The sequence below is a fragment of the Zootoca vivipara genome, chromosome 7 (assembly GCF_965207765.1).
Source record: "Zootoca vivipara chromosome 7, rZooViv2.hap1.1, whole genome shotgun sequence".
In the NCBI taxonomy this organism is placed as follows: Eukaryota; Metazoa; Chordata; class Lepidosauria; order Squamata; family Lacertidae; genus Zootoca; species Zootoca vivipara.
In genome coordinates, this window is record NC_142590.1 from 92,759,985 (window position 1) to 92,787,694 (window position 27,710).

The 27,710-nt window shown below is 47.4% G+C and overlaps 1 protein-coding gene across 1 annotated transcript; it reads left to right on the forward strand.

The window, feature by feature from the left end:
- TM9SF4 (transmembrane 9 superfamily member 4) lies at nucleotides 1–27,710 on the forward strand. Its single transcript, XM_035122558.3, has 18 exons — nucleotides 1–408; nucleotides 6,841–6,954; nucleotides 8,588–8,687; nucleotides 9,745–9,913; nucleotides 10,048–10,177; nucleotides 11,431–11,554; nucleotides 12,289–12,407; nucleotides 14,408–14,519; nucleotides 17,063–17,133; nucleotides 17,832–17,964; nucleotides 18,533–18,614; nucleotides 18,717–18,792; nucleotides 19,824–19,907; nucleotides 21,581–21,756; nucleotides 23,344–23,407; nucleotides 24,404–24,523; nucleotides 25,100–25,189; nucleotides 25,452–27,710. The coding sequence occupies exons 1-18, from the start codon at nucleotides 388–390 to the stop codon at nucleotides 25,599–25,601; spliced, it is 1,935 nt and encodes a 644-aa protein (XP_034978449.1). The 5' UTR covers nucleotides 1–387; the 3' UTR covers nucleotides 25,602–27,710.

Sequence of the window (27,710 nt, forward strand, 5' to 3'; positions counted from 1 at the left end):
GCATCTTACCCACGAAAAAGATGGCTGCCTAACTTATCACCTCCATTGCCCCTAGTAAAGATGGCGAGAAGGTTGGTAGCCGTTCTGCCAATACCCAAAATGGAGACGCGGAAAGGAGCTCCTCTTATTTCCTCCCTTCTCAACAACAACAAAAAACTCCACGGCTAAACAGTTCTCGCGAGCTGACGCTCCTTTCGCGGAGGCCGAGCGGCTTCCCGCCTTTTCCAGCAAGGCGCGCGGGAGAAAACGACTCCGCCGGACAGAAGCGGAAGGCAGAAGGCCCTTCCCCTCATCGGCTACGGCCTGCTTCCGTCTCCATGGCGACGAGCCGCCTTGGCCAACCGCGAGCCGCTTCCGCTGACGTCGGCGCCGACACGTGGATCCAAGATGGCGGCGTCTGGGGTGCTGGTGAGTGAGGAGGCTGGGGACCCTCCTTCCCCTCGCGCTCCCTCGCGGCCTCCGGGGACCCCTCGGGCCCCTTTCTGGGGCGGGGGTCGCTTCACATCGCGGGCCCAAATCCCTTCCCGGCCCTTTTCGGAGGCGGTGGGGTTGGGAGGGGGCGTGGGGGTGGATATGAGGGGACCGCTCGGGGGGGGCTGCCTTGTTTGCGCGCCTGACGGCACTGAGGCGACACACAAAGAAACCCCCCACCAAACCCCCGAAGTAGCCGGCGAAGGCGTCCCTCTCTCCCGTGTACAGCGCCGGGCGCTCCCTCCGAAGGTCTCCTCGGGAGACGCGCGCGGAGCGAGGCTGGGTGGGAGCCCGGCAGAGGCGTCCCCGGCTGTGGCTGCTCTCGCGCCGGCCACCCGATGAGCAGCAATCCCTGAGGGCTCGTCCCGGTGTTTGCGTCCCGATTCCCCGGCAGCCGGCGCGTCCCTTCCTTGCAGGGGGTTGGGCTGGATGACCCTCGAGGTCCCCCCCCCTCCCAGCTCCGCGGTTCTGCGACAGGAAACAACGGCTCGTCCGCTTTTTGTTGCTCCGGAGTAAGGTCCCGCGTGGCGATTCTGCGACTTTATTAAATTGCGTTAGATTGTCTTGATGAATTGAAAAACCAACAAGACATTGCGATCTCTGTAACGTCAAACACGGTAGCATAGAAATGAAGCCAATGCCAATGAATTCATCCAAACAATGCAAAAAAAGGGCTAGTAATTCGAAATGATATTCTGTTGCAACTTTTTCAAAAACGATGAGTAGCAATGCTTTGTCACCTGTTTTGTGAGGTCTGCCTGAAAAGCAGTGTATAAATAAGTGCTGGTGGCACTTCCAGCCGAAAAGCTGGAAACTGCAACTGGAACCAGATGTCAGCTACTAATGGGACATTATTTTCCCCATCCTTGCTAGCTGAATTTCGTAACATGCCTTGCTGGTTTATTGTGTTCTGTGTGCAACTGGATTCCAGTCTCAAATCTCACATTCCCCATAGAGGTCTTGTTTTACACACCCAGATTGGGCCAGAAATGATGTTGTAGTACCTCAAAAGAGGTTGCCATTTTCAAGGACTCCTGCTGTGTTTAGACAGCTGTGGTCCTGCTTGCAGGAAGTTGTTGGAGGTGGGTGACCATTCTGAGGTTTATGTTCCTGTCTCGAGGATAATTACTGGTGAATTTGCTCTGAATCGAGATTGTGTTCTGAATCCCGTGTTGCAGGGACTCCTTGCACACCCTGAGACAAAGTTTGTGTCCTTTGTCAACCTTGTCTTTGCATTCAGAACTTTCTTGCAACACGCCTGGAGGCAGAGAATAGCATCACTTCCTTTTCTGTATGCGAACAACCAGAAGCACTTGAGTTTCGGTGCACTGCACACCAAAGCTCTGCTATAAACTCGATAAGAATCACACAGGCTTGAGCTGAAGCAGCTTAACGGGCTCTGTCACGGCAGTGGAATTTTGTTGGGCAGGGCACCTTGTGGTCACTTGATGATCTCAAGGCTGAGACCACATGTCTAAAGGCAAACAGTTTTGTGTAACAGTTTTTCTAATGCTGATGCTTGTCTTCTCTACTGTTAACTTGCAAAACACGTTATTTCTGCAAGGAGGATGATACTCAGTGATGATGTGAGAAGGTATAGAGAGTTCTTATCTCATCCCCTTTCTACAGAGGATTATCTCTGTGGGAAGGAGGAGGGGAGGCCTTATTCCTATTAATGCAAGGCCAGAAGTCCATCTGCTCCAGCACCCTTTTCATCACAGAGGCCGGCCATATACTGTGTTTCTCATATTATAAGACATGTCTTATATTTATTTTTTCCTCAAAAAAACACACTATGGCTTATTTTCAAGGGATGTCTTGTTTTTTTCCTCCTCTTTCTGCCGCGGCCGGCATTGCTGCTGCGCCTATCACTATGTCTTATTTTCAGGGTATGGCTTATATTCCTTGAATGCTTAAAAATCCTGCTATGGCTTATTTTATGGGTATGTCTTAAAATATGAGAAACAGGGTACTTTGGGAAAGACAGCAGCTCTCTCCTGCTGTTGCTGCCCAGCAGCTGGTATTCAGTGATATATTTGCTTGGAACATGGAGTTTCCTGATTGGTTGTTCAGTCTATCCCTTTCCATGATCATGCCTAATTCACTTTTGAAGCCATCCAAACTACTCATTATTATTTTTATTATTTACTGAATTTCTATACTGTCCTTCATCTGAAGATCATCAGGTGATTCACAACATAAAAATAAAAAACGAGTACACAAAATACATAATAAAACAAAAGCAAACAAAAGTGACAACCCCACTCCCACAAACACATTTAAAAGGCCATAGAATGGTTAATCAGCCAAAGGCCTGGTTACAGAGAAACATTTTTACCTGGCCTCCAAAGATACCGTATGTAATGATGGCACCGGTCAAGTCTCCCACCAGGGAGAGCCACTGCAGAAAAGGCCCATTCTTGTGTTGCCACCCTCCAGACCTCTTGTGGAAGAGGCACACAGAGAAGTGCCTCAGAAGATGAGCTCCAGGTCCAAGTTGGTTCATATGGGGAGAAGCGGTCCCATGAGGTATTGCGGTCCTGAGCCGTTTAAGGCTTTATAGGTCAAAACCAACACTTGTAGTTGGGCCTGGAAAATAATTGGCAGCCAGTGCAGTCCAGCCAGGATCTTGTGACCATCTCCTCACCTTGTGACAGCAGATGCTATAAATTAACTATGCATAGTGTGAAAAGGCACTCTTTTATCTGCCCCGAATCTCCTGCCAGTTTCATTAAGTTACCTCTGCCCACCTTCTCCACACAATGCTTACTGGTGTCCAGCTTTTGTGAACTTGGTATGAGGAGGTGAGCACAAGGAGAAATTGCCAAGGGAGATTCTGTTCAACAGTTTTTGCAACAGTTTAGAAAGCCCCATTGGATGCAGTGGAACTTACATCTCAGGATTGCCTTTGCTTCAGAGAGTAGGACAATATGTGGAAACACTGAGGAAGCAGATATAGGTTAAATGAAACAGTAAAAACGGTTTGGCAGTGGAACCTTTGGGTAGGTGTGGGTCTCTCTTGCTGGAAATGTAAACACAGGCTAGGCATCAATCAGCGAGGCTGTAGATGCAATTTTTTTTTTACTGGGCCAGGAGTTGGACTAGATGCCCCTTGAGGCTTCTCCCATCTCTGAAATTATATTATTCTAACTCCGTACTTTGAGACCTGAGTTGTCTCTTCCTTCCCTACCACACCCTCAAATTTTCTTACCTAGTTACATTAGCTTCTTGAGTTGTGATGTTTGCATAGTTTTTAACTGTCCTGGTTTTGGAGAAGAGCGGGTTTATTTTATTTTTAAAAATGCACATAGCCTTAAAATGCTATATATGGTTGAGACTTTTAGTGCATTATTCGTAAAACAAGTGACTGCTGTACAGCCCCAACTTGAGGCTCACCTTTGTTGTCTTGCTTCCACTGCTGTTCCCCTGCCTCCCCTCTGTCTTCAGTTTTTTTATATATATAATTTTTGAGCCCTGTTTTTGTTTTGAGCCATGCATTTACGTTGGACACAATCAGTGAGGAACTTTGCCTCACATTCTGTTGAATGAATGTGACTTGAGCAAGAGCTCACTTCCGCTTCAAATGCAGCTGTTTCTCACACTTGCTGAAAAGCTCCTTAATTCTGACACTTGCTCAGCAATCCAAGTGTGGCCTAGAAAGGTTGCTGACCCTGGTAATAGATAGGCTGGTTGGTTAGGAGTCAGGCTGGTGGTTCATCTAGCTCAGTATTGCGTACACTGACTGGCAGTGGTTCTCCAGGGTTTCAGGCAGGAAACTATTCCCAGCCCTACCTGAAGATGCTGAGAATTGAACCAGGCATCTTCTGCATGCAAGGCCAGTGCTTTACCACTAAGCCCTTCTCAGTTACTGTTGTAGTTGATTTCTAGAAGTGGCTGCCAGTGTGTTTTGTAAAAAGGGTATTTTGCTACTCTTGCTTGGTTATGGTTTCTAAAGTTTTGGACAGGAGTTTCTGTCTATCCTCTGTTGCTTTTCAAGACTGTGTGTGTGTGTGTGTGTGTGTGTGTGTGTGTACACAATGCACCACTTGATGTGTCAAGATCTCTTTAATTACTTTTTTATTTAGTTCATTCAGTTACACATTTTTAACACACTTACCAATACATTTGAATTATAACTGTTTTCAATACCATGTGTGTGTGTGTGTATTCCTTTTTCTTATCCTTGTGACTTCCCTCCACCACATTACAGCTTCTTCTACCTACATTTCTATTGTGTTGTGAATATTGTTTTTGTTTTTATCCATAAAACATCTATCCATATTTTAGCTTTACGAAATTTAATCAATGCATATCAATGGTTTTGTTTTGGAGCAATGTTTTGTCACATATTCTTCCACACATTCCCATTCTTTCCTAAATTTCTGATTTGATTGATATCTAATAGCTGCTGTCATTCTGGCCAATTTTACGCATTCACATACCTTATTTTGCCAATCCACTTTTGATGGGACTATGTCCCCTTTCCAATTTTTAGCTATTGATATTCTGGCAGCAGCTGTGGCATATAAAAACACTTATTTCTTGTTGTTAGGGATATCTATTGATAAAATACCTAATAGAAACGCTTCTGGGTTTTTTTTTTCCAAATGATGTTTTGAACATCTTTTTCAATTCTTCATGTACAGTATACGACTCCAGAATTTTTTAGTTTTTTCACATCCCCACCATACATGATACAGTACATCCTTCCTTCTACCATATTGCATCTCCAGCAAGTGTTAGATTTTAATTTATAGATCTTAGCTAGTTTAGTGGGAGTCATGTACCACCTATACACCATCTTCATGAGATTTTCTCTTATTGTATAACAGGCAGTGAATCCTATGTCTTGTTTCCACAGTTTTTCCGATTGCTCCATCTGGATGAGGTGTCCAATATCTTGGGCTCACTTGTGTCAAGATCTGTGAGGGTAGCTGAGCGGCCGTTCTCTAGTGCAATGTCTGAAGATATAAGTCATGTTGTTTATGGATACATGTCAACTTTGCCTTCTTTGTATTAGCGGAATTAGTTACTAGATCAGTCATCTGGGTCCTCTCCTCCCCTAGTCATCCTGGAGTTGAAAGTTGCCCACAGGGGAATGTGGCCCTTGGTTTTCTCTCCCTTGCTTTAAAGTCTGTAGTTTGAGATGATGGCCTATGTGATGGATTTGTTGCTGTACCATTTGAGCCTGCAGGTGGGTGAACAAAATGTTGGAAAGTGTGTGTGTGTGAAATGCTGTAGTCCAATGACACATAATCACATGGTTCTTCCACTTCTCTGCTTTAGCTCACAGTTATAAGTAATAGACATTCCGCAAGTGTGTATGAGAAAGAAAATGCTCGGGGAAGCGGGTTTAAGGCAGCAGTGGGAATCTCCACCCTAAAGGCCTACTTAGGCCCACGAGGTCGTTTCTCCCAAACCTCAGCTGGCTGCCCAACACATGAGATATGGGACTTGCTGTTGCCAGGGGAAGTGGTTGGTGATGTGGATACTAGAGAGGAGGCCTTCTCAGTGGTGGCACCCCACTTACGGTATAGCCTACCCAGAGAGGCTTACCTGGTGCCCTCTGCATGGTCATTTCAGCATCTTGTTATTACTTAGGCATTTTAAAACAAGTGCTGGGCTTCTTAAATAAACTGCATAATCTTGGTCCTCGAGTATGCTTTGTAGCTGAGCTGAAAATATGTTTTGTTCTAATTTTTTTCTGATTTCCCCCCCATTGTTTTCAATTACTGTATTTCTGAATACTATTTGCTTTTTGTCTTGTAAACTAGAGAATTTTAGTGATTTTAATGATGGATGAATGTATAATTTGAATAAATAAAGGATGTTGTAATGACTCGTCTTGAATGGGTAAACTGGATTCCTGCCCCCTAAACTCCAGAGTTGCATTCTTATTGTAAAGAAGGCAGAGAGAGTGGTGGTGGATGAGAGAGCTACACACTGACTTCGATACCCTGCATTTCTTAAGGGTTTCTCTTTCCTTGAGAATGAAAAGTTTTCTGTCTCCAGTAAGACAGGGTCCAGCTTCCTGACCTGGGCTACACCTGACAGGCTTAGATTTGTTGCCTTCTGCGTGAGGCCTTACGAATGGTCTCTGTTTCTCAGCTAGAATTCCCTCTTTCTTTTAAAGAAACAAGTCTTTCAGGGTTTTAGTGGCAGCAAGTAGATTAGGTATCACTCTTGGTTTTCCCTCTGTCTGCGACTTCTGCAGTTCTTGCAGATTTGCCCAAAATTACTGAGCCAGCTTTGTGGCTCAGTTTTGTGTTCAGACTTAAAAGCAAACAAACAGCCAACCAGTGTTGGGAATTGCTTGCATCTCCCTGAATGCCTTTGGCTCTGGAGACAAAATCTCCTTTCTCGTTGCAGGAGAAGCTCACGTGTCCAGTGGTGCTACTGCTCTTGTGCCATGGGGTGAGCAGCTTCTACGTGCCGGGGGTGGCACCCATCAACTTCCACCAAAAGGATCCTGTAGAAATAAAGGTAGGTTGGTGATGTGGTTGACCATTTGAAGTATACACACACCAAGTATGTGTGTGTGTGTGTGTGTGTGAAATAACAACAGTGGTACTTATGCCAACCTGGAAAACCATTAGTTAGCTGTATTTGCACTTTTTAAAAAAAGGATGAATCATTACGTTAAACATTTTGTACTTTCCTTCCTCATAAGAGCTCAGAGTGGAATACATAGGTTTATTATTACTTATTATTTTATTTTTATTGCATTTATATCCTGCCCTTCCTCCCAAAGTTGCCCAGTGAGGTGTGTCTCATAACATCCTCCTGCTCTCACGTTGGGCTGAGTGTCTGTGAGACCGGCTTGATGCCATCTAATGAGAGAGGGTTGCCTTCTGGTTTGGAGATGCTTGTAGCTCTAGCCAGCAGCCGGCAGGAGGAGCGTCTGCTGTGCATCTAAGTTGGCCCCAGCTGCCATAGGGCTAGCGAGCAAGCTGCCCTTAGGAAAGGGCTTGCGAATGAAATTGTAAGGAGAAAAGGTACCTATGACCACAATCAAACAATAGGTGATCAGTCGGCTATATTTGACAGTTTGGTTTGGGCATTTGTGAACCCTCGTGGGAGCCTTGAAGGAGCTGAGAGCACTTTGCAAAGTAGTGACAGCATTCCCAAGGAACATTTTCTTGAGCTGTGGCTTTCGGACACCAATGAGAGGAATACATCTCTCACGGCCTATAACATGAGCTGCTAGCATGGCACCCGTGGGTGCACGTGGGCCTTCAAAGTCTCTTCGTGGTGCTGCAGGGTCTGATCCCCCGAGCCTGTTTGTGGTGTGGGGGTACAGCTGATCAGGGGGCAGTCGGCTCCCAGCATCACTGACCATTGGCCATGGTGGTTGGGGTTGGTGGGAATTGGAGCCCCACAACATCCAAAAGGCCACCACGCTGATTTCCCTTCCTCTTAAAGTGTAGGTCTGTGTAGATATGCCTGGCAAAAGAGAGAGTGCAAGAGAAAGGGCAAAGGGACATTTGCTTTAAAAACAACAACAACTGGGAATCATGTTGCAATAAAACTGCATCCCAAACCTGGAAATGTTGAAGTCTGTTCTAAAGTGTTGTAGAAATGCTGAATGTTCTGTGAATCCGTTTAAAGAATTGTAGGTTCCATTCCCATAATGTTTTCCTTGCAGCTATAACAAGCTGAAAACCACAGTGGTTTCCTCTGTCTGTGCTTCAGCATTTTTGAGGGGTGTGGGTAGGATCAAGTACTACAGGAAGTTAAGTTCTCCAAGACCATTAATACATGGTTCTGGGGTTGTTTGCAGCCTCTTGGGGGCGGGGTCAGACATAGGATCAAACCTTCCATGGCCTCTTTGTTTTATTTTTTACTAAAGCTGTGGGCTTTATCTTGCCATGTAAGCTTCCACACCGATGCCAGCAAGGTTTGGCAAGTCCTGCTGAGCATAAAAACATTTTTATGGGGCCAAGCCCTGGTGTCTCAGTGGCCCTATTGTGTCTTGTATGTTTCCTCTGTGTTACATAATTTATCTCAGTGGAAGGGGTAGAGGGGCATTGGTCCAGTTGTAAACTAGGGAACTTCCTTCCCTCTTGGTAGAGCTGGAACAATGAATCTGATAATCCCCCCCCCTTTGTTTTTCCAGGCTGTGAAGCTCACCAGTTCACGAACGCAGTTACCTTATGAGTATTACTCCTTACCTTTCTGCCATCCTCAGACAGTCACATATAAAGCTGAAAATCTAGGTAAGGGCACAAAGTCCTCCACTTTTCTTTGTGTACTTTGGTGTCTGTGGTAGACTGCAGGATCCGTGCACTGTGTGCATGAAGTGGGGGCACCCATTGCAGCCCTTTTTCCAAGGCCATGGCTCCAGCATATTGCAGTCTCCCCTTGCTCTACTATTGCCTGTAGTCTAGAATGCAATGGGCAATCAGTTATTCATTTGGGCTGATGCTCTTTGACTCTCCTTGCATGGAATGCTTTAATCATGGAGGGGGGCGGATCTCTCTAGGGAAACTGGTAGTTTCTAAAGGAAGGGATGGTAGTTTCTAAAGGGAGGGATGAGATGCCAGTTCCACCCAGAATGCCTGGTAAATAAGAATAAAGTAAGCACATTGTCCTCCCAATAACACGGATGGTATATTCCAGTGGTTCCCAAACTGTTTTGGGCCACCACCCCTATAAAATTCAAAACAGCAAAACAGTAACAATTAATTGCACATTTATTCCAAATCCAGTTGAAACTATTTAGCTGAGTTAATTCAACAACAGCAATGAACTGGATTCGGTGATACCAGCTTTTCAAAATAAGATTGCCATTTAAACCTCCAGAGCCTTCCTGCTACCCCCTTGCCTCTTAGTGCCCCCCCCCCCCGGTAATCCCCCCGCAGCGGTGGTCCCGTCCCCTTTGGGAACCACTGGTGTGTTTGGATGATTAAACCTATAAAGCTGCCTTGTCCTGAATCTGACCATTGGCCCATCTAGTAGAGCGATGGGGGAACCTGTGTCTTTCCTGAAGTTGCTGGAGGGCAACTCCCATCATCCCTGACCATTAACCAAGGTGAATGTGGCTGATGGGAGTCATTGAAATCCAAAAACTTTTGGAAGGCCACAGGCTCCTGATCTTGCCCAGTAGAGTCTGCTCCAGCTGTCAGCTTGATTCTTGAGATGTTTACAGCAGGAGATGCCAAAGTTTGAAGGCTGGGGGTTTGCTCTGCCACTCAGTGCTGTGAGCTCTCTCTCTCTCTCTCACACACATTCTCATTCTCATTCTCATTCTCCCTGCCTGCCTTTCATTTGCAGGCGAGGTCCTTAGAGGGGACCGGATCGTCAACACTCCATTCCAGGTGTTCATGAATGTTGAGAAGAAGTGCGAGGTCTTGTGTGAATCTCCCAGCAAGCCTGTAACCCTGACCAAGGAAGCGAGCAAGCTGATTGCCGAACGGATCCAGGAGGAATACTATGTCCATCTGTGAGTCTCTGTCCTCTGAGCATGAGAGAGAGCAACTCAGCGGGAGCCCTCCTTACTTATGATGAGGCAAGGTGGGACCCTCTGGGTGGCAGCAGTGGGCAAGTAGCTCTAACTCGGGGGGCTTATCTTTGCAGCATCGCTGACAACCTGCCTGTGGCCACGCGGCTGGAGTTCTACTCGAACCGCGAGGAGGAAGAGAAGAACAAGGAGAAAGATATACAGTTTGAGCATGGCTATCGGCTCGGGTTCATGGACAGCCATAAGGTGAGGGTGCCTGTTCTTTTGCCTGCGGAAGGGAGGGGATGGTTCAGGGGTACCAGAACAGCATGAACAAGTTTTACTTGTGGGCCCCTGTTTCAGTTTTTGTGGAAAATAAAGCAGTAAGCACAGCAGCTCCCTTTAAAGCACACTTTATTTTGCATTGTAATATTGAATGTACCAACCATAAGCCTTTGAACTTTGCTGTGAATGTTGTATGAAAATCTGAATGCGCATGTGCACACATACCAGAAACTGAAAGGTGGCAGTGAGGAAAATTCAGGTGGTGTTTGCCACAAACTTGCATGCTGCTCTCCCAGAGTGTGTATTTGAGCTGCCTGGACACTAAGCCTGCCCTCTCCTTCATGCCCTCTGGAGATCAGCTCAGGTGACACACAGGCTGGTAAATGTGTGAGAGCTGAGAATTACTATTTATTTGTCAGGCACCTAAAGTTTTTCCTTCTGCGTGTACAAAGGTTTTTGTGCTGTGCAGGGATTTTTAAAAGCCAAATGCTGACAGACTTGCCGTCTAATATGCTCCATACAAAAAAGGAAGCCTGGATTTTGAGAGCCAAATAAATATTAGTCCAGTGGTTTGGTATGGGCAATTAATTCTGATGTCCAAATTCTGAATTAACTTCTGCTAGGGGGAGTGGGGGCACCATCCTAAATGGGTTATTTAACTTGCACGATCACAGCTTAACATGCTGGGCGGCTGGCCAGCTGCGATTGCACAAATTAAATGCACGCAAGATGGATTTTCCATGCTGGGTTTTCCTGCTGTGGAAAGCACTTTTAAGCTCTCTGGCTTGCTTTTGGGGCTCTGGGAGGCTCTTGCATGAGACCTAGCAGGAGCCTCCCAGAGCCTGATAAGCAAGTCAGAAAGCTTAAAGGCTCTCCGCCTTGCATGGTGGGCAAGGCTCATTCAGTGTGTTGGCTCTGGAATGGTAGGTAGGGGTGGTTGCACAGGGGGTTGTTCTGGCTATATGTGATACCAGCTTTACACACAATCCCTGGACACACACACACACACACACCAGGGGAAGTTGCAAGTCTGTAGTTTGATGTATCTTCTAATCTGCACTGCACTCCCTTATCATGAAGAGTTTAAGGAGAAGTGCAACACACGAAGGAGACCTCTGAGCCTGAGGTGTCCTGGCTGCAGACCACTTGGAGAAATAGCGCACATCACCCCAATTAATCTGTATTTTCTTCCTCCAGGGCTTCTAACATCTCTCTTGATATCCCATCTGTTCTAGTTCTACCTGCACAACCACCTCTCCTTCATCCTTTACTACCATAGAGAGGACGTGGAAGAGAACCAAGAGCCGACCTACAGGGTGGTCCGCTTTGAGGTCGTTCCGCAGAGCATTAAGCTTGCTGGTAAGAGGAGAGAGCAAGGACTTAGTGTTGATAGGGAGGGCCAGGCTCTGGACTTGAACTAAGAAGGAAGTACGGGGGGAGAGGAGATCCCCTTGTATGATGTGTTTGGGGTAAGCTATGGGAGGGAGGGAGCAGCTCTTGCTTGATCTTGAGGGTTTCTTGCATGTTCTCTTTGGCTGGCTTTAGGCGTGGACCCACAAAGCAGAAAAAATGCACTGATTGGGATTGGGAAACAGGAGCTGTTTGGGACCCCTGGGGATTCCTGTTGCCTGGTACTCAAAACAACTCTTATCAATCACAGCTCTGACTTCACTCATTGGCAAAAAACCCCACTTGGGTCTAACTCAATGAAAAGCTGTTTCATGCGTTGCTGCTTTTGCAGCAGGAATATGGTAGGGATATGTAGCTCAGGGCCATAGCTCAGTGGTAGAGCATCAGTCCTCAGCATCTCTAGTCGAGTTGGGAGACACTCTGTGTCTGAAATTCTGGAGAGCCACTTCCAGTCAGTGTAGACAATACTGAGCAAGATGGACCAATGGTCTAACTGTAAGGGCAGCTTCCTACATTCCTGTGTGCGTGTTTGTGCAACCAAAGGAACGTGTGGGTCAGCGGAACCCAGAGGATTGCCACGCGAGGCTAGTTGGGGGTGAGGGGGCTCCAAGCTTGTATAGGGGCCTGGGTCTCTGGAGTCAGGCTGCTTCTCCTGACGCGTGAGGTTTTTTTTTGCCCCCTAGATCTGAAGGCCGACGAAAATGGTGCCTGTGTCCTGCCTGAAGCTGCCAACTCCGCTCCTCAAGAGATTGACCCCACGAAGGAAAACAAGCTGCTTTTCACCTACTCTGTGCATTGGGAGGTGAGGGCTGGCTTTTTGATTTGTGGGCAGAGGGGAGAAAGAGGGAAGGAGGTGGAATTGGTGTAGGGGAAATGGTGGGGAGAAGATGTCCGAGGGCTGGGGAACCCTAACTAAAAGAAGAGTGGGAGCCAGTGTTGGGACATGGATTTGGAGGGCCTCAGCTGTCTTTAAGGGAACTCCTTTCATCTCCTGTACATTTCTTTAAAAACAAGTAGGTTCCCCACCACAGGTTAAGACTCAACAGGAGAAAGCTTGCTTCAGGTGCCACCTTCAAAGAAAAAATTATGGAGTCTCAAAAACACCCTTCCCCAGGTTAGGACTACAACTCCCATCGGTCCCAGCCAGCATGCGCTGATGGAAGCTGCAGTCCAAAGCACCAGGAGGGCGCCATGTTGAAGAAGCAGAGCTTTTTAGGTGGTGGCACCCATCTCGTGAAAAGCCCTGCTCCATTTCAGCCTTTGGGGAACCTGTTAGGGCATTTCTGGCTGGTGTGCCTTTTTGTCCCCTACAAAAGTAGTCTGCTGCTTTGGAATTGGGTGTGATTTGCATTTTCTTGTCATTTGTTTATTTATGTACAAGATTTATATCCCTCTTTCTGTCAAGTGAATTGTAGCATGAACTTAGCTGCCTTTAGACCTCTGGCTGGTGCATGGGCCCAGAGTTTGCAATCCCAGGGAATCTTGTCAGTTGGAGCTGAGTGTACATGCTAACAGGGAAGTGAGTGGAGGAGATGCCAGCTCCCTGCAGTTGCTCCTTGTGGCGAGATACACCGGTAAAGGGCCCCCGGACGTTTAACGGTCTATTGGCCCAGTACCTCCCTCACCTATGTTCTTCCCTTGCTGCCACCAACCAGTAAGTCTGTGTAAAAGGTAAAGGTAAAGGGACCCCTGACCATTAGGTCCAGTCGTGACCGACTCTGGGGTTGCACGCTCATCTCGCATTATTGGCCGAGGGAGCCGGCGTATAGCTTCCAGGTCATGTGGCCAGCATGACAAAGCCACTTCTGGCAAACCAGAGCAGCACATGGAAACGCCGTTTACCTTCCCACTGTAGCGGTTCCTATTTATCTACTTGCATTTTGACGTGCTTTGGAACTGCTAGGTTGGCAGGAGCTGGGACCAAGCAACGGGAGCTCACCCCGTCACAGGGATTCGAACCGCCGACCTTCTGATAAGCAAGCCCTAGGCTCAGTGGTTTAACTACAGCGCCACCTGGGTCTGTGTACTGGTACACAATTAGTGGATTCCAGAGAGGAGAAAAGTGAACCAAATAACTAAGTTTATTTAGGTGATGATCTTACAAGTATATAAATTATTCACGGTTTCTCAAATACGTTTACTTAAACTTAACCTTTAGTCTTAGTTCCCCCCCCCCTTTTCCTCCCTGACTGAAGTTCCCTTATTACTCTTATAGATTCTGCACCACAGCTCACCTCACTAGCTTCTCTAACCCTCTCTCTACCTCAAAATCCTCTCCACCTCTCTCATCAAATCCCTCAACTCAACTCCCCTTCTGACTGACTGCTTCTCCTTATATACCCCTGCTTTTGCCTGGAGAGCTCCTATTGGCTATTTACCTCCCTTGCAACTTAACTCTTGCTAGACCCCTAGAGGTGAAACGCCACACTCCTTCCCTGGTCAACAGCTGAAGCAGAGCTGATCTTCTCTTGATCTTCAGGATTATTGTCTTGCTCTTTTCTTGGGTAGTGGGGTGCGTGTGTTTGCATCCAGGGCCAGCCATGCTCTGAGTAGACCCACTGAAATCCATGGGCATGGCTAACTTGGGCCCGTTCATTTCTGAGTGGAACCTAGTTGAATACAACTCCTGTGGGTTATTTCTTTATTTGTAAAGCACTGATTTGCAGGAAAGCAAATATTAGAGGGTTGTTGGGCAAGCCACTTACCCCTTTGCCTCAACTTTCCATCTCCAGCCTGGGAATAATAGTGGACCAACTCAGTGCATAAAGATTAACCTACTAACCAGCTAAATTTCTCCTGTAGGAAAGTGACATCAAATGGGCTTCCCGTTGGGACACTTACCTCACAATGAGTGACGTGCAGATCCATTGGTTCTCCATCATTAACTCAGTCGTGGTCGTGTTCTTCCTTTCGGGTAAGAGAGAAGCCAGGGGGTTTTGTTGGGTGGTGTAGGGAGGGATTATCTTGCCGCTATACGGTATAATAATAATAATAATAATAATAATAATAATAATAATAATAATAATAATTTATTATTTATACCCCGCCCATCTGGCTGGGTTTCCCCAGCCACTCTGGGCGGCTTACAACAGAAAAATGAAATAAAACAATTAAACATTAAAAGCCTCCCTAAACAGGGCTGCCTTCAGATGTCTTCTAAAAATCTGGTAGCTGTTTTTCTCTTTGACACCTGATGGGAAGGCGTTCCACAGGGCGGGCGCCACCACCGAGAAGGCCGTCTGCCTGGTTCCCTGCAACTTGGCTTCTCGCAACGAGGGAACCGTCAGAAGGCCCTCGGTACTGGACCTCAGTGCACGGGCAGAACGATGGGGGTGGAGACGCTCCTTCAGGGAGACTTCCTAGCCAAGTCATGTAGACCCAGCTGGGCTATTATTTATGTTTATTTATGCTGAGTGAAAGAGTAACAAATCAGAAATAGTCCAGTGGGCTTGGGTTCAATTCCTAACCTCACCGCGTGGCCCTATGATCCTGGCTGAGTCTACCCATGCAGAAGGACTTTGGAAGACTGCCTCGTAACAAAACAAAAGAGAAACCCTGTGCCAGTAGAAAACCAACGCATAAAGGCTACAGTTTCTAGCCCACCTGTTTTTTTTAGCCTGTTGTGGTTGCAAGGAGTCCTTGGTGTAGAAACACAGTCTCAGGCCTAGAATGGCACGTTCTGCTCTGCCACCTCATTCTGCTTCATAGGTAGACTCTGAAACATTGTGAGGGTATTGCAAGGATTGGAAGCTGATTGTAAATATGTACTGAATGCTTCTGGCACCCGGTCTGGTCACAGCAGTTTTCTTCACTAGCAACTTGTGTATCCGTCAGTGTCCTTAGCTGCTTGTCTTTGCTCAGTGCTGGTGTCTGTGTCTCAGTTTTGCTGCCTGCAAATGGGGTTGAGCTGCAGGAGGGCTGGTTTGTGCATCACTTTCCCTTCAGTTGTGGCCAAGCAGTGTAGGGTAAGGGCCACAGTCCATGCTGCACCCTGCATGTGCCACTTCCATCCTCAGCATGCCTGTGTCTTTGGGCAACTCACCGGCCCTGCGCACTGGATGGAAACTGCTGCAAGCACTTGTGTGGTGCTGCCTGAGGGCAGGCCGAGGCACAGGTCTTCTTTTTGACCCGTTTTGGAAGAAGGAGCACCCCCTGGTGCACATTGAGAGCATTGCGAGAAAAAGAATAGGTTCAATAAAGAACATTATCTGCTTAGAATGGAATGGAATATAACCTTTAGAAGACATATGAACACATATAGGGAAGCTTTTTAACGTGTAATGTTTTATAATGTTTTTATATACAGTACTAGTGTCAGTCAGTCCGTTTAATAAACGGGCGCTAGAGCATTCAGCCTTTGGCGGCGGCGGCGCATGGGGGGGCCGATTTGCCCCTCCCACGGCCGCCGCTTCGTTGGGGTGCTCCGTTGAGCCCAGCTGGCCGGCGGGCGCCCAGGAGAAGGCCGTGATTCTTCTGAGGACTATGAGGGAAACGGTATGCAGAGGGGTGGGGGGGGGGAGAGAGTGTGTGTGTGTGTGTGTGTGTGTGTGCGCGCGTCAAGTCTCTGCGTCCAATCCGTGTCTGTGGGGCACATGCGCAGTAGCGCGGACACAGGGACACAGGTAATCTGGACGCAGAGACACTTGCACTTTATTATATAGGATGTTAGAAACCTCCCAGAGTGGATGGGGCAACCCAGTCAGGTGGGCAGGGTACAAATAAATTATTATTATTATTATTACTATTATTAGTGAGAAATATATGAAATACTTCAAACAGTCCATACATAGGACACAAGTCATTTCACTACTACACAGAGTTACTGTTTACCTGGTTAAAAATTGGTGTAAGGGTATTAACACTGGTGTGATCATAATAAAGTGCTGGGAGTTACAGGGCTTGTAACTTAATCTTGAGTATATCCAAGAACAAGTATAGATCCCTCTGGCTTCCTTTACATGGCTACCTTGCTTTTCCTCCCCTCCTCCCCTTGGGCCCCACTGCCCAACATGGCAGCCCAAGAAAGAGATGCTTTAAAAATGCCTCTGAAGAAGAAAACAATGGCTTGCACTGAAATCAATCCCCCTGCCCTGCAAGGGCCTGTCCAAGTGGCAGCTTCCTCTGCTTTTGCTGTGGCCCCATGTGCGTTGGCAGAAGGCGTGAGAAAATGTGAAAATGAATACATGTAGCAGCAGCAGCAGCAGCAGAACCTCCTTTGGTGTAGGGGACTCAAAAGTGCAATTCTTGCTGTGAGAACCCAACCTCACCCCTCATTGCTACTGTCTGAGGACATGGCTGAAGCTCTGTGGGCAAACGTGGACTGTGGGGGACTCTGTGTCGGCTGACGCACCCCCCCCCCATATGACCCTCTGCTCCCATATGCTGCTGGCTTGCAGATGCTTAGGTGCTCAGTGGAATAAACTGCAATTCATTCATTCCAGGTTTTATTCATTTCAGGTATTCTCAGCATGATCATCATCCGGACGCTCCGGAAGGATATTGCCAACTACAACAAGGAAGATGACATTGTACGAGAAGCATGGTGTGCTTGGGGCTGGTGGGTGGGGTGGGGTGGAGAGGGAGTGGGGACCCTTCCTTGCGTCTTGAGAGTGTTCCTAGAATCTCCTTTTGAGAAGGGTAGAGGGGAGGTAGCCAAGGAATCAGGTAGAGAATGTAAGAGGAGCTCAGCTGGATTAAATCCTACTTTATTCAGCACTGGGTTTCCCATGTCAGCCAGGCAGATGCCTCTGGGAAGCCCACTGGAGCAAGGCTGAACCTGGAGGTAGCACATAGCTATAGTGTCCAATAGCCACCCGGTCCCTTTCTGCTGTTCACCTGCCCAATCCCTTTTTTAAAGCGCTGCTGTGTCTTGTGGCATCAAATTCCATAGCTAGTGATGTGGGTAGAGAGTCCCTTGCTAGTCCAGAGTTCATACCGAGGCTTAACCACTTACGGCAGATTCTTGGCAGACCTCGCCAGGCCTGCCTTCTCATTCCTTGCTGGGGTGAAACACTTTTGAGGTGCAAGCAGTACCCAGAAGGGCTTTAAGGTTTTGTCAAATTTGGTGATTTGCTGCAAAGAGGGGAGAGCCCTTGGGGGGAGGAGAGGACACACTCTGTACATCTCTGTAGCAGTGTAGAGGTGGGGAGAAGCGCATGCGGCAGTCCCTTTTGTGGGGCTTGATTTCAACTCTCCCCCCCCCCCCGTGTGTCGCTTCCCCCTACAGGAAGACACCATGGAGGAATCTGGGTGGAAGCTGGTGCACGGTGACGTTTTCAGGCCGCCTCAATATCCTATGATCCTCAGCTCCCTCTTGGGCTCCGGAATCCAGCTCTTTTGCATGATCCTGATTGTTATTTGTGAGTTTCCCACCTGGGGAGCCTGGGAGTGCTTCTTTGTGAAAAGGGAGCAGGGGAGAAGAGACTCTACAGGCTAAGCAAGAAGGCAGCTTGTTGAACAAGCTGGTGCCTCTGGGCTGGGAGGTGTGGCCTGACATCAAAGCCCTTATGGCAATTGCCAATGTATACCTTGTTACATCGGCTCTGTCTGCATTCTGATGCTCAGGTGTCAATTTCCTCTTGTAGCCACTTACTGACGGCCCCCACCCCCTTGAAAGACCCCTTTGCATTCCAGGGAATCATGTGCTGTTAATGGTTGTTTGCTTTAAATGTATATCGGAGCTGTTTAGGGATTGTGTCTTGTTCTTTTTTTCATGACTGCTCGCTAACCCACTTCAAGCCTGTTTGAAAAAACGAGTGGGGATGGAATATTTGAAAAATAGTGCCGCGGTGAACAAATGTGCTTTGGGAATACTCAACAAAGCACCCTCCCCCCTTCTCAGTGTGCAAGGGCTCTCTTTGAATTCCAGTGTAGCGGAGTATTAGTTTGCGAGTGGTGGCACTTAATCCTCCTTGCCTTGCCTTTCAGTTGTGGCCATGCTGGGGATGCTGTCTCCTTCCAGCCGAGGTGCCCTGATGACCACAGCCTGCTTCCTCTTCATGTTCATGGGGTGAGTGGTGTGGCTTCTCCATTGCTTCAGCCGCCATCCCTCTGCCTGACCTGTGATGGGAGGTAACCTTTTGTTTCTCCACTCTTGTGTCCTCTGCTCTAGGGTTTTTGGTGGTTTCTCTGCTGGCCGACTCTATCGGACACTGAAAGGCCACCGGTGGAAGAAAGGGGCTTTCTGCGTAAGTGATACTGATCTTCACAAACCCCAAGGGACTTGGGAAAGGGCATGAGGGCAAACTGCGGAGCCTCATTTGTTTCTGATGATGAGTTAACCACTGTGCCTGTTGGAAGGGGCCCTGGCATAACCTCAGGATAGAGTTGCTGGGGGTGTGATGCCTTGCCATCTGACCTCTGCATTACAACAGAAAACAGGCATAATAGAAGAAACCAGGCTTTGGGGAGGGATAAAGAGCACAGTGAAAATGATTTCTTGCTGCCACTGCATGTTTTATTTATTTTTGGTAGGTTTTATAACATTGTTTGATTTATTTGTTCTAGATTTTTATTAGTATTTGCGATTTTAATGTTGCTTGCCACCCTGGGGCTCCAGAGTGAAGAGAGGACTACAAATTCCTTAAATAAATAAGTCACATTTGGCTGTTTGAATAACTCATGCAGCTTTGCAGGTCCCTGGTGCTTTTGCTTCTGACTGACTTGGCAAGGCCTGGCTGCTTCTCCACATCAAATCTTTGTTTAGTCTCTGCTCTGGGACTTCACTGTTTGCTTCTGGGATGCTTTCAGGCTTTTACCCCACAGCATCAGGAGTGCAAACTGAGATGAGGATGATTCCTAGCGTAGGTAGGTAGGTAGGTAGCAATTTTATGTGTCTATTGCCGAAAGTCCCCTTTGATAAAACTGAAAGGTGAGTTGCATCCACATGTTGCAAAGTACCTTTGAGTACTTTGAGCAGAGACTTTGCACTCCTTCTCCCGTTGCAGCCTTTACAACAATCCCGTGTGGCTGGTCAATATTGTTGTCACCATGTTGCAGGTGCTGAAGCAGTGTGTGTTGAGGGAACTAATCTGTGGCACATCTGGAATTTGAATTGGGGGCTTTGTGAGTCATAGCTCGGTTTGTGGATCACCGGCTATGCTTGCCTTCTGCGCCCGGTGCAGTGAAGTGACGCAGTAACTGCATTAGGTTCCTTGGATGAGCTGACACCCTCTGCCCCACTGTCAGTATTCAGTCCTGCTTGCTTTGCTCCTTGCAGACAGCCACCCTGTACCCGGGAGTCGTCTTTGGGATATGCTTCATCCTGAACTGTTTCATCTGGGGCAAACACTCGTCGGGAGCAGTATGTATCTTCCCACCTCTCTTTGCTCTCTCTGGAAACACTTGGCTTGGTCTACTCTTTTCTAACTCATATTCATAATTTGTGTGTGTTTATATGTTCTAAGAAACAATAAATGTTGGTTAGCTCCTTTTAAGCTCCTCATATGTTTTGCCTTCCCCAATATGCACAAACAATGCATCATTCTTATTCTTATTCTTTTGTTTCTCGCACCCCGCCCATCCGACTAGGTTGCCCCAGCCATTCTGGGCAGCTTCCAACATGAGACCTTAAAAGCTTCCCAATACATTCTGTGAAAGGACATTATCTCCCTCCCCTCAGGCCCCACCCCCAAGAGGATGTTGCCATTTCTGTAGCTATTTTAAAAGACATTTAAGGAAAAAAATTCTAAATCTTTGAGCTTTCCAAAATATTCTGTGAAATACCCAAGCAGGACACGTTTTGAACATTAGGGATTGTGAAACCACGTTAGCTGCCTGGTTTTGCATTCATTTCCCCCCTGCCAGGCGAGTTCTCTTAGACTCACCTTCACCAATCTGGAGTCTTCCAGATCAGGAGCAGGGGACCCTTTCTGGCTGGTGGGCCAGATCCTTATCTCCTGGCTGCTCTTGGGCCAAATTTGGCAAGTGTGCAGAGCCCGGGATCCAGTTGTGCCAGTCGCACCAGTCTTTTCAAGTGCTTTTGCCCAGCAGGGAGTGTGTCTTTGAACTGTGACAATGCCTCTTGCCTGCCAAGTTGGGGAGAGGGGTGTGTGGCTGTAACTGTGCATGGAAACCTCTGGCTTTTACGTGGGCTACTGCACCAAAAAGAAAAGAAAAATCTCATCTGTTTCTCTAGCTTCACTGCCATTATTATGTGGTCCCCCCAAAGGCTTCCCATCAGGGAATGAGGTGCTTGGGCTGCGAAAGGTTCCCCACTCCTTCTCTAAAGAAATGCTAGGCAATAGTATCACCTTGTGAACCTTCCGTCTTGATGCTCTGGGGCAGCGTTTCTCAACCGCTGTTCCGCGGCACACTAGTGTGCCGCGAGACGCTGGCTGGTGTGCCGCGACGTGCGGCAACGAGAAGGGCGATTTGCATTGTCACGTAAGGTGCCTCAAAAGGAAACACTGGCCACCGGAAAGGAAGCCGGCCGGGTCACGACGCGAGGCGAGCGCCCGCGTCGTGACCCGGCCGGCTTCCTTTCCGGCGGGCTAGCGCTGCGTATTGGCGGCCGCCAGGCACGTGACAATGCAAATCGCCCTTCTCGTCGCCGCACGTCGCGGCAAAATTTAGACAAACTAAACTAAAATTTAGACAAACTTAAAGAAGCTGGCTGGATGAGCTCAACCTGAAACTTGCTGAGCAAAGGATTGTGCTGGCAGAGAAATCAGCGGCTTGTGAAGCCTTATTACAGGAGATTGCAACCAACACAGCAATTGGCAAGTGTTTCTTACAGTCATAATTATATAGTCAATATAGGGCGGCACAGAGTTAATTTTTTTAAACTTTTTTAATGGTGGTGTGCCTCGTGATTTTTTTCATGGAACAAGTGTGCCTTGGCCCAAAAAAGGTTGAGAAACACTGCTCTGGGGCAAAGGGGTGGCCCCAGGTACATCTTGCCTTGCCAGGTCCCATTCACCTATTGCTGTACCTTCTGCCAGCCACCTGTTCTAAGAGTTGGGTTGCCATTTGCAGGTCCCTTTCCCCACCATGGTGGCTCTCCTTTGCATGTGGTTCGGCATCTCCTTGCCCCTAGTCTACCTGGGATACTACTTTGGATTTCGCAAGCAGCCTTACGACAATCCTGTGCGGACCAATCAGATTCCAAGGCAGATTCCGGAGCAGAGGTGGTACATGAATCGATTTGTCGGGTGAGTGACCCAGAAAACCCTTTCCTGCGCAGCTGGGCCAAATGACTGTTGGGTAGCTCTTTCTCTTCTTCTTTTTGGAGACCAGTGAGCAAATTGCTGGAGAAAAGCTTGGAAAGATCCTTACGCCCTTCCACTGCCAGCTTAGTCAGTAAAGCACGAGACTCTCAGAGTCATGGGTTCAAAATCCACAGGGCAAAAAGATTCCTGCACTGCAGGTGGATGAGCCAGGTGACCCTTGGGGTCTCTTCCAACTCTGCAATTCTAGGATTTGATGATTCTAAATAGGAGCTGGAGCCCTGATGCTGCTGCTGCTGGCTGGGTTTCGGATGGTGTTCATTTGAGCTGCCCAGAATTTGATGGCTCCATCTAAGGCTTATTTCTAAAAGGATGTGCTGTTCCATTGCTGGAAGGGAAGGCTTTCTTAGTGAGGGCAAGCAGTTCTGCCTCTCGGACAGCTTATCTTGTCATATTGCTGCCACTACCAGTACCCCAGTCAGCTTGATCGTCTGCTGACTAATCATCGGTTAATTTAATTGTACACAGGTTGTTTATTGACAATAAAGGTATAATAATACATTGGTACCTCGGTTTATGAACACAATTGGTTCTGGAAGTCTGTTCATAAACTGAAGCGAACTTTCCCATTGAAAGTAATGGAAAGTGGATTAATCTGTTCCAGACGGTCCGTGGAGTACTTAAACTGAAGCATTCATAAACTGAAGCGAACTTTCCCATTGAAAGTAATGGAAAGTGGATTAATCCGTTCCAGACGGGTCCGCGGAGTACTCAACCTGAAGCGTACTTAACCCAAAGCATGGGTGTAATTGGTTCTGGAAGTCTGTTCATAAACTGAAGCGTTCATAAACTGAAGCGAACTTTCCCATTGAAAGTAATGGAAAGTGAATTAATCCGTTCCAGATGGGTCCGCGGCGTTTGTAAACTGAAAATTCGTAAACCGAGGTGTTCATAAACCGAGGTTCCACTGTAATAATAATAATAATAATAATAATAATAATAATAATAATAATAATAATACCAACCAGGGTGGGGCTCAGGCACTTTGAGTGGCAGAAAATAAAAAGTTATAACTGTAGTTCAGTTCCAGATCATATGTTTTGGAGCCAGGTGATGCCAGGTTCAGTCCGGGTCATGTCCTGTTGAAAACAGTCTTGGATTACAGAGCTCAGAAAGCTGCTGTCTGTCAGAGTTGTCACCAACTCTGTGGCTCAAAATGCTGGCAGTACAAGGGAAGCTTCCTATAGCATATGCATGCCCTGTAACTTTCTTACAGCCCCAGAGCTGGAATAGATGGGAACATAGATTTATGGATGGCCGCTCTCCATAGCAGCTGAATGAAATACTAGTTTCTGGGGGAGGAAAAGCAGCCTAGAGATGTTGCCTTCAGGCACTGCTCGTGGGCTTCCTGGAAGCAGCTGGCTGGCTGTTGTCAGAAACGGTGCCTGACTAGATGGCCTTGGATCTTATCCAGCTGGCCTGCTCTTAGGTTTGCAATGTGTGCAGCCCTAACTAGCATCACTGGATCTAAACCTGTTCCCACAGTAACCAAATTCTGTGTCTCATCCTTAGGATCCTTATGGCTGGAATTCTTCCTTTCGGAGCCATGTTCATTGAACTTTTCTTCATCTTCAGTGTAAGCGCCATTGCTGCCCTCTTCTTTTCTGACGTGGGCTTCCCAGAGAGGTGCACCATATGCCTTTTAAAGAGTGGTGTTGGGATGGGGTCTATCAGAACAAGCAGGGCTTTTTTCAGCTCAGCTCCAGCACTTCTCAAGTGGCTGCCATTGCTATTTTAAGAGAACCAGGAAGAAGTTTGTGGTGAGCTCCGGCCCCTTTTTCTAGAAAAATAGCACTGAGAACAAGAGTGTTTTTGGTGTGTGTGTGTGTGTGTGTGTGTGCAGGACGAAGGATGCCTGCTCTCCCTTGTCAAGTCTTCTGGGCTTTGCACTCTAGGTTGAGATGTCGCCCTGCAGAGCCTTCCAGTATTGGTTGTGGCAGCCCCAGAGATTGAGCTGCAACATTTTGCTTCTTTAACTGTCTGCTATTGGAGAATGCCTTGCGAGAAGGGATGGGTGTCTGGCTGCTGTGCAGGACAGAGATGCCTTTCACAAGTGTAGAAAGGATCCAGGATCCCTTACAATTTTCCTGAGGAAATGGTCCAGCAGAATAGAAAATGCAGCTTAGTTCTGGGAGACCTGTCTAGAGCCAACTCGGTTACACAATTGAAGAATCCCCCGATTCTTTGAGGAAAGCCATGGTTAAAGTGGAAAGAATTGGATAGAGGTTTGTGATGTAGGTTTGCTTCACTGCCTTTTTCTGTGAAGTGATAAGCTTCTTGCATATCAAGAGCTGTCCCAATTCAGATAGGTAGCCGTGTTGGTCTGACGCAGTCGACATAAATTAAAAAATTGTCCAGTAGCACCTTAGAGACAAACTAAGTTTGTTCTGGGTATAAGCTTCCGTGTGCACACAAGGTATCTGAAGAAGTGTGTATGCACACGAAAGCTTATATCCAGAACAAACTTAGTTGGTTTCTAAGGAGCTACTGGACAATTTAATTTTTTTTCATTTATTAAGAGCTGTCCCATTATATTCATGTCTCCTTTGTGCACATCTTCTCTTGCATCCAGGCAATTTGGGAGAACCAGTTCTACTACCTCTTTGGCTTCCTCTTCTTGGTGTTCATCATCCTCGTGGTCTCTTGCTCCCAGATCAGCATCGTCATGGTGTACTTCCAGCTCTGTGCAGAGGTAATAGAGCAGATTAATCTTGGGGTTGTCGTTGTGGGGTTGCAGGGAATGGAACCCAGTTCTGTAAGGTGCCTCAAAAGGAAACATGGATCAGATTTAGGCAGAGAGACAGAGCTCCTGTTCTCAAGTATACAAACCAGTTAATATATCCAGCTGAATTGATCAGTAATGCTTTTCCAGAACTGCACAAAAAAGCCAGCATGTCCTGGAGGAAAGTTGGCTTTCCCCCTGGCATGCTAATTTTCTGTGTGCAATGAGGGTTTTTGGCTTGTGTTTCTGTGAGGAAGAATTTACACTTTCACCTATCTGGAGAGTCTGGCTTCAGCTTGCAGTCTTGCCTAGTTTGAAGAGAACCGCAGGGATGAAAGCAACCTGGCTCTCCTTCCCCTGTCCTGTGCTGCAGATCCACTGCCCACCATACCTGAAGATACCAAACCTGCATGCTCTTGGTCACAGCATGCCACTCGCAGAGCTTGTGTGGGCAAAACGGTGGGTGCCCAAACATGACTGGGCACCTGTGAGGGTTGTTGAGAGTGTTGGCAGAATGATGCCGTGTGTCTTTCCTCCGTTTGCCAGGATTACCGGTGGTGGTGGAGGACTTTCCTAGTGTCCGGAGGTTCTGCCTTCTATGTGTTGATTTACGCAATCTTCTACTTTGTGAATAAGGTACTGCTGCTATTTACACCAGATCTGAATCCTACACTCAGTAACTATTGAATGGGCTACGATATTTGGTCAGGGAGGCTGTCGAGGGGCAAAACTTGCTGTTCTTGAGCACTTCAGGTGGGAGATGTTCCATGATACACAACATGGTTGAGGTGGGAGGCCAAGGGAGGTTCCCACCCTGCTTCTCCTTGGGTTTGGAGGGCCATTGCAGAGGCTTTGGTGCACGCTTCCTCTGCCCTGACCTTTTGGTTCTCTCTTGCAGCTGGACATTGTCGAGTTCATTCCTTCCTTGCTGTACTTCGGCTACACAGCTCTCATGGTGCTGTCCTTCTGGCTCTTGACGGGGACCATTGGCTTCTATGCAGCCTACATGTTTGTCCGCAAGATTTACGCTGCTGTGAAAATAGACTGAAGATGCTCTGGCGCCACGTGGCACAAAGCAGCTGGTCCCCTCTGTTTCCTCCTAGGAAGGAAGTGGGGAACTCTCTCTCCCTCCCTCTCTCCTGTTTCTCCCAAGGAAACAACCCGGCTGGAGTGGGGGACACAAGGAATAAAAATAGTTCAATTTTTTGGAATGTAACCTTTGGCACAGCGTCCGTGGAATCGGGTTTCTTGGTGGGGAGGGGTGTGTAGATACTTTGCATTTTAACTTTTATCCTATTCTGGTTATAAGGGATTTATTTTCTTTCTCTTTTTTTTTTTAGCCGAGACACATTCCCCTCAATGAATAATCTTTCTCCCCTCCTCCCTTTCATCTAATTCATTTTCTGTAATGACAATAATAGGAGATCGCAATGGTTACAAATTCGTGAATGAGTTTGGGGAGATTCATCCTTTGGTGATTGCACAGCGTAGCCTTTTGCTGTGCCTTTGCTTGGAGCAAGACGGTAGAAAGAAGGTTGGAAATGGGTCGGCTGCCACCTCATCATGCTCCAGTTCCGGCAAGCGCAGTTTTCTCTCGGAGGGCTCTCAGACTGCCTTCCCCCGGGGTGCTTGACGCTGGGAGTGTCACAGTGCAGACGGTGGCAGACACCTATGGTCTTAGGACGCTCACTTGCTTTCAACCACGATAAACTGATGATGTGGAACCACTGCCTGCTGAAAAATGAAACAGGCCTGCAAACTGGAGGAAGGCTACTTGGAAGTCCTGGGGAAACACCAGGGGATTTCTCAATGCTCCCCAGTAACACTGGGATCTGGGTGAGGTTTAGAGACTGGAAAATGTGCTCTGTTGTTCATGTGCCAAGGAATCCATGGCTCAGATGTTGGGAACTGCTGCTGTAAGAGAGGGGAGGGAACTGGGAGAGTTCTGTTCCCCTGACCCCAGTGTCAAAAGGAAGGAATTGTTCTCCCTTCCTACACCACTCCCCTGCATATTTGGCCGATCCCCCTTTTCTCACTTGTTCAGTTCTGTCTCTCCCTCCAGAAATTGAAGTGCATTTGGCAGCTTTACTCTTGACTTCTATGTGAACGAGGTCACAAGACCAAGGTTAGACTATCAAATTATATTTTAGCCAAGCACAATGGATCTCAGTCTCCCTTCTCAAGAGACAGGAGCACCCCACTCTCTCATGCTCGTAGTGCGCTGCGCATCGCAAACGAGCCTGACATCAATTTACTGGGAGATGGTTGTAAACACTTCCTTTGAAAACAGAAACTTGCTTATTTGTAATCAGAATTACAATACTGGATTATTTTTCTAATTGCTGGAAATTAGTTCTAATTGTGGGGTGGTCTAGTTGCAATGTTCTGCTTTATGAATGAGCTATTCCGGCAAAAGTGGGTATGCCATGGGTGGGGTGGGGACGGGAGGCATGCACCGGGGGGGGGCATTTTTTCCATGGAAAATTAATCTCTTTGGGAACACATATTTAAGATCACATATTTATTGATGCATTTGTCATCAATGATTGATGATGCCTCTTATGTGTGTCTTAATTTACCTGCCCTGTGGTAACTGCAGGAAACTACAGGGAATGAGGGCCTTGCTCCTGCATTTGCGCCTCTGCCCATCATTGCTTCCTTGCCCCCCCCCCTCAATGCCAAAGCCACACCAGTCACAAATCAAGGTCTGACAAAGGGGCAGCCGTGGCACTTACTACTTTTGCTATGGATCCCTTGGTGAACTCTGATCTGAGCTACCATTAGGATACTTGACTAGGGCCTGGAGTCTACTAATTCTGCGCACTAGCAGAAGCCGAGTTACGGAAGAGCTCCAGCTAGTGCAACAGGCTCCCCCACCCAATGCGCCCTTGCAATTCATTCCGGTGAATTGGGAGAAACCCCAGAACAGCAAGGCAGGGAGGAGGGTGGGTTGTTCCATGTGGGAAGTAGGAAGGCTTGCGCTGACATAATTATCAGAAGAGTGCAATGTTGATTTCTTCCCCAAGTCTTTTCTCCCCCTCCCTGTGATTTTCTTTTTCCAACCAGAACTGCTCTATCCCTGCCTTCCACTATGTTTCTTGTATTTTTTTAATGTATTGTTTGAGCCCAACTGTAAATAAATATGCTGTTGTTGTCA

Coding starts and splice junctions, on each gene's coding strand:
- TM9SF4 (XM_035122558.3), top strand. CDS start 388: ATGGCGGCGTCTGGGGTGCTG. Junction 8,688..9,744: donor ATATAAAGCTGAAAATCTAG/GTAAGGGCACAA, acceptor TTTCATTTGCAG/GCGAGGTCCTTAGAGGGGAC. Junction 17,134..17,831: donor ACAACAAGGAAGATGACATT/GTACGAGAAGCA, acceptor TTCCCCCTACAG/GAAGACACCATGGAGGAATC.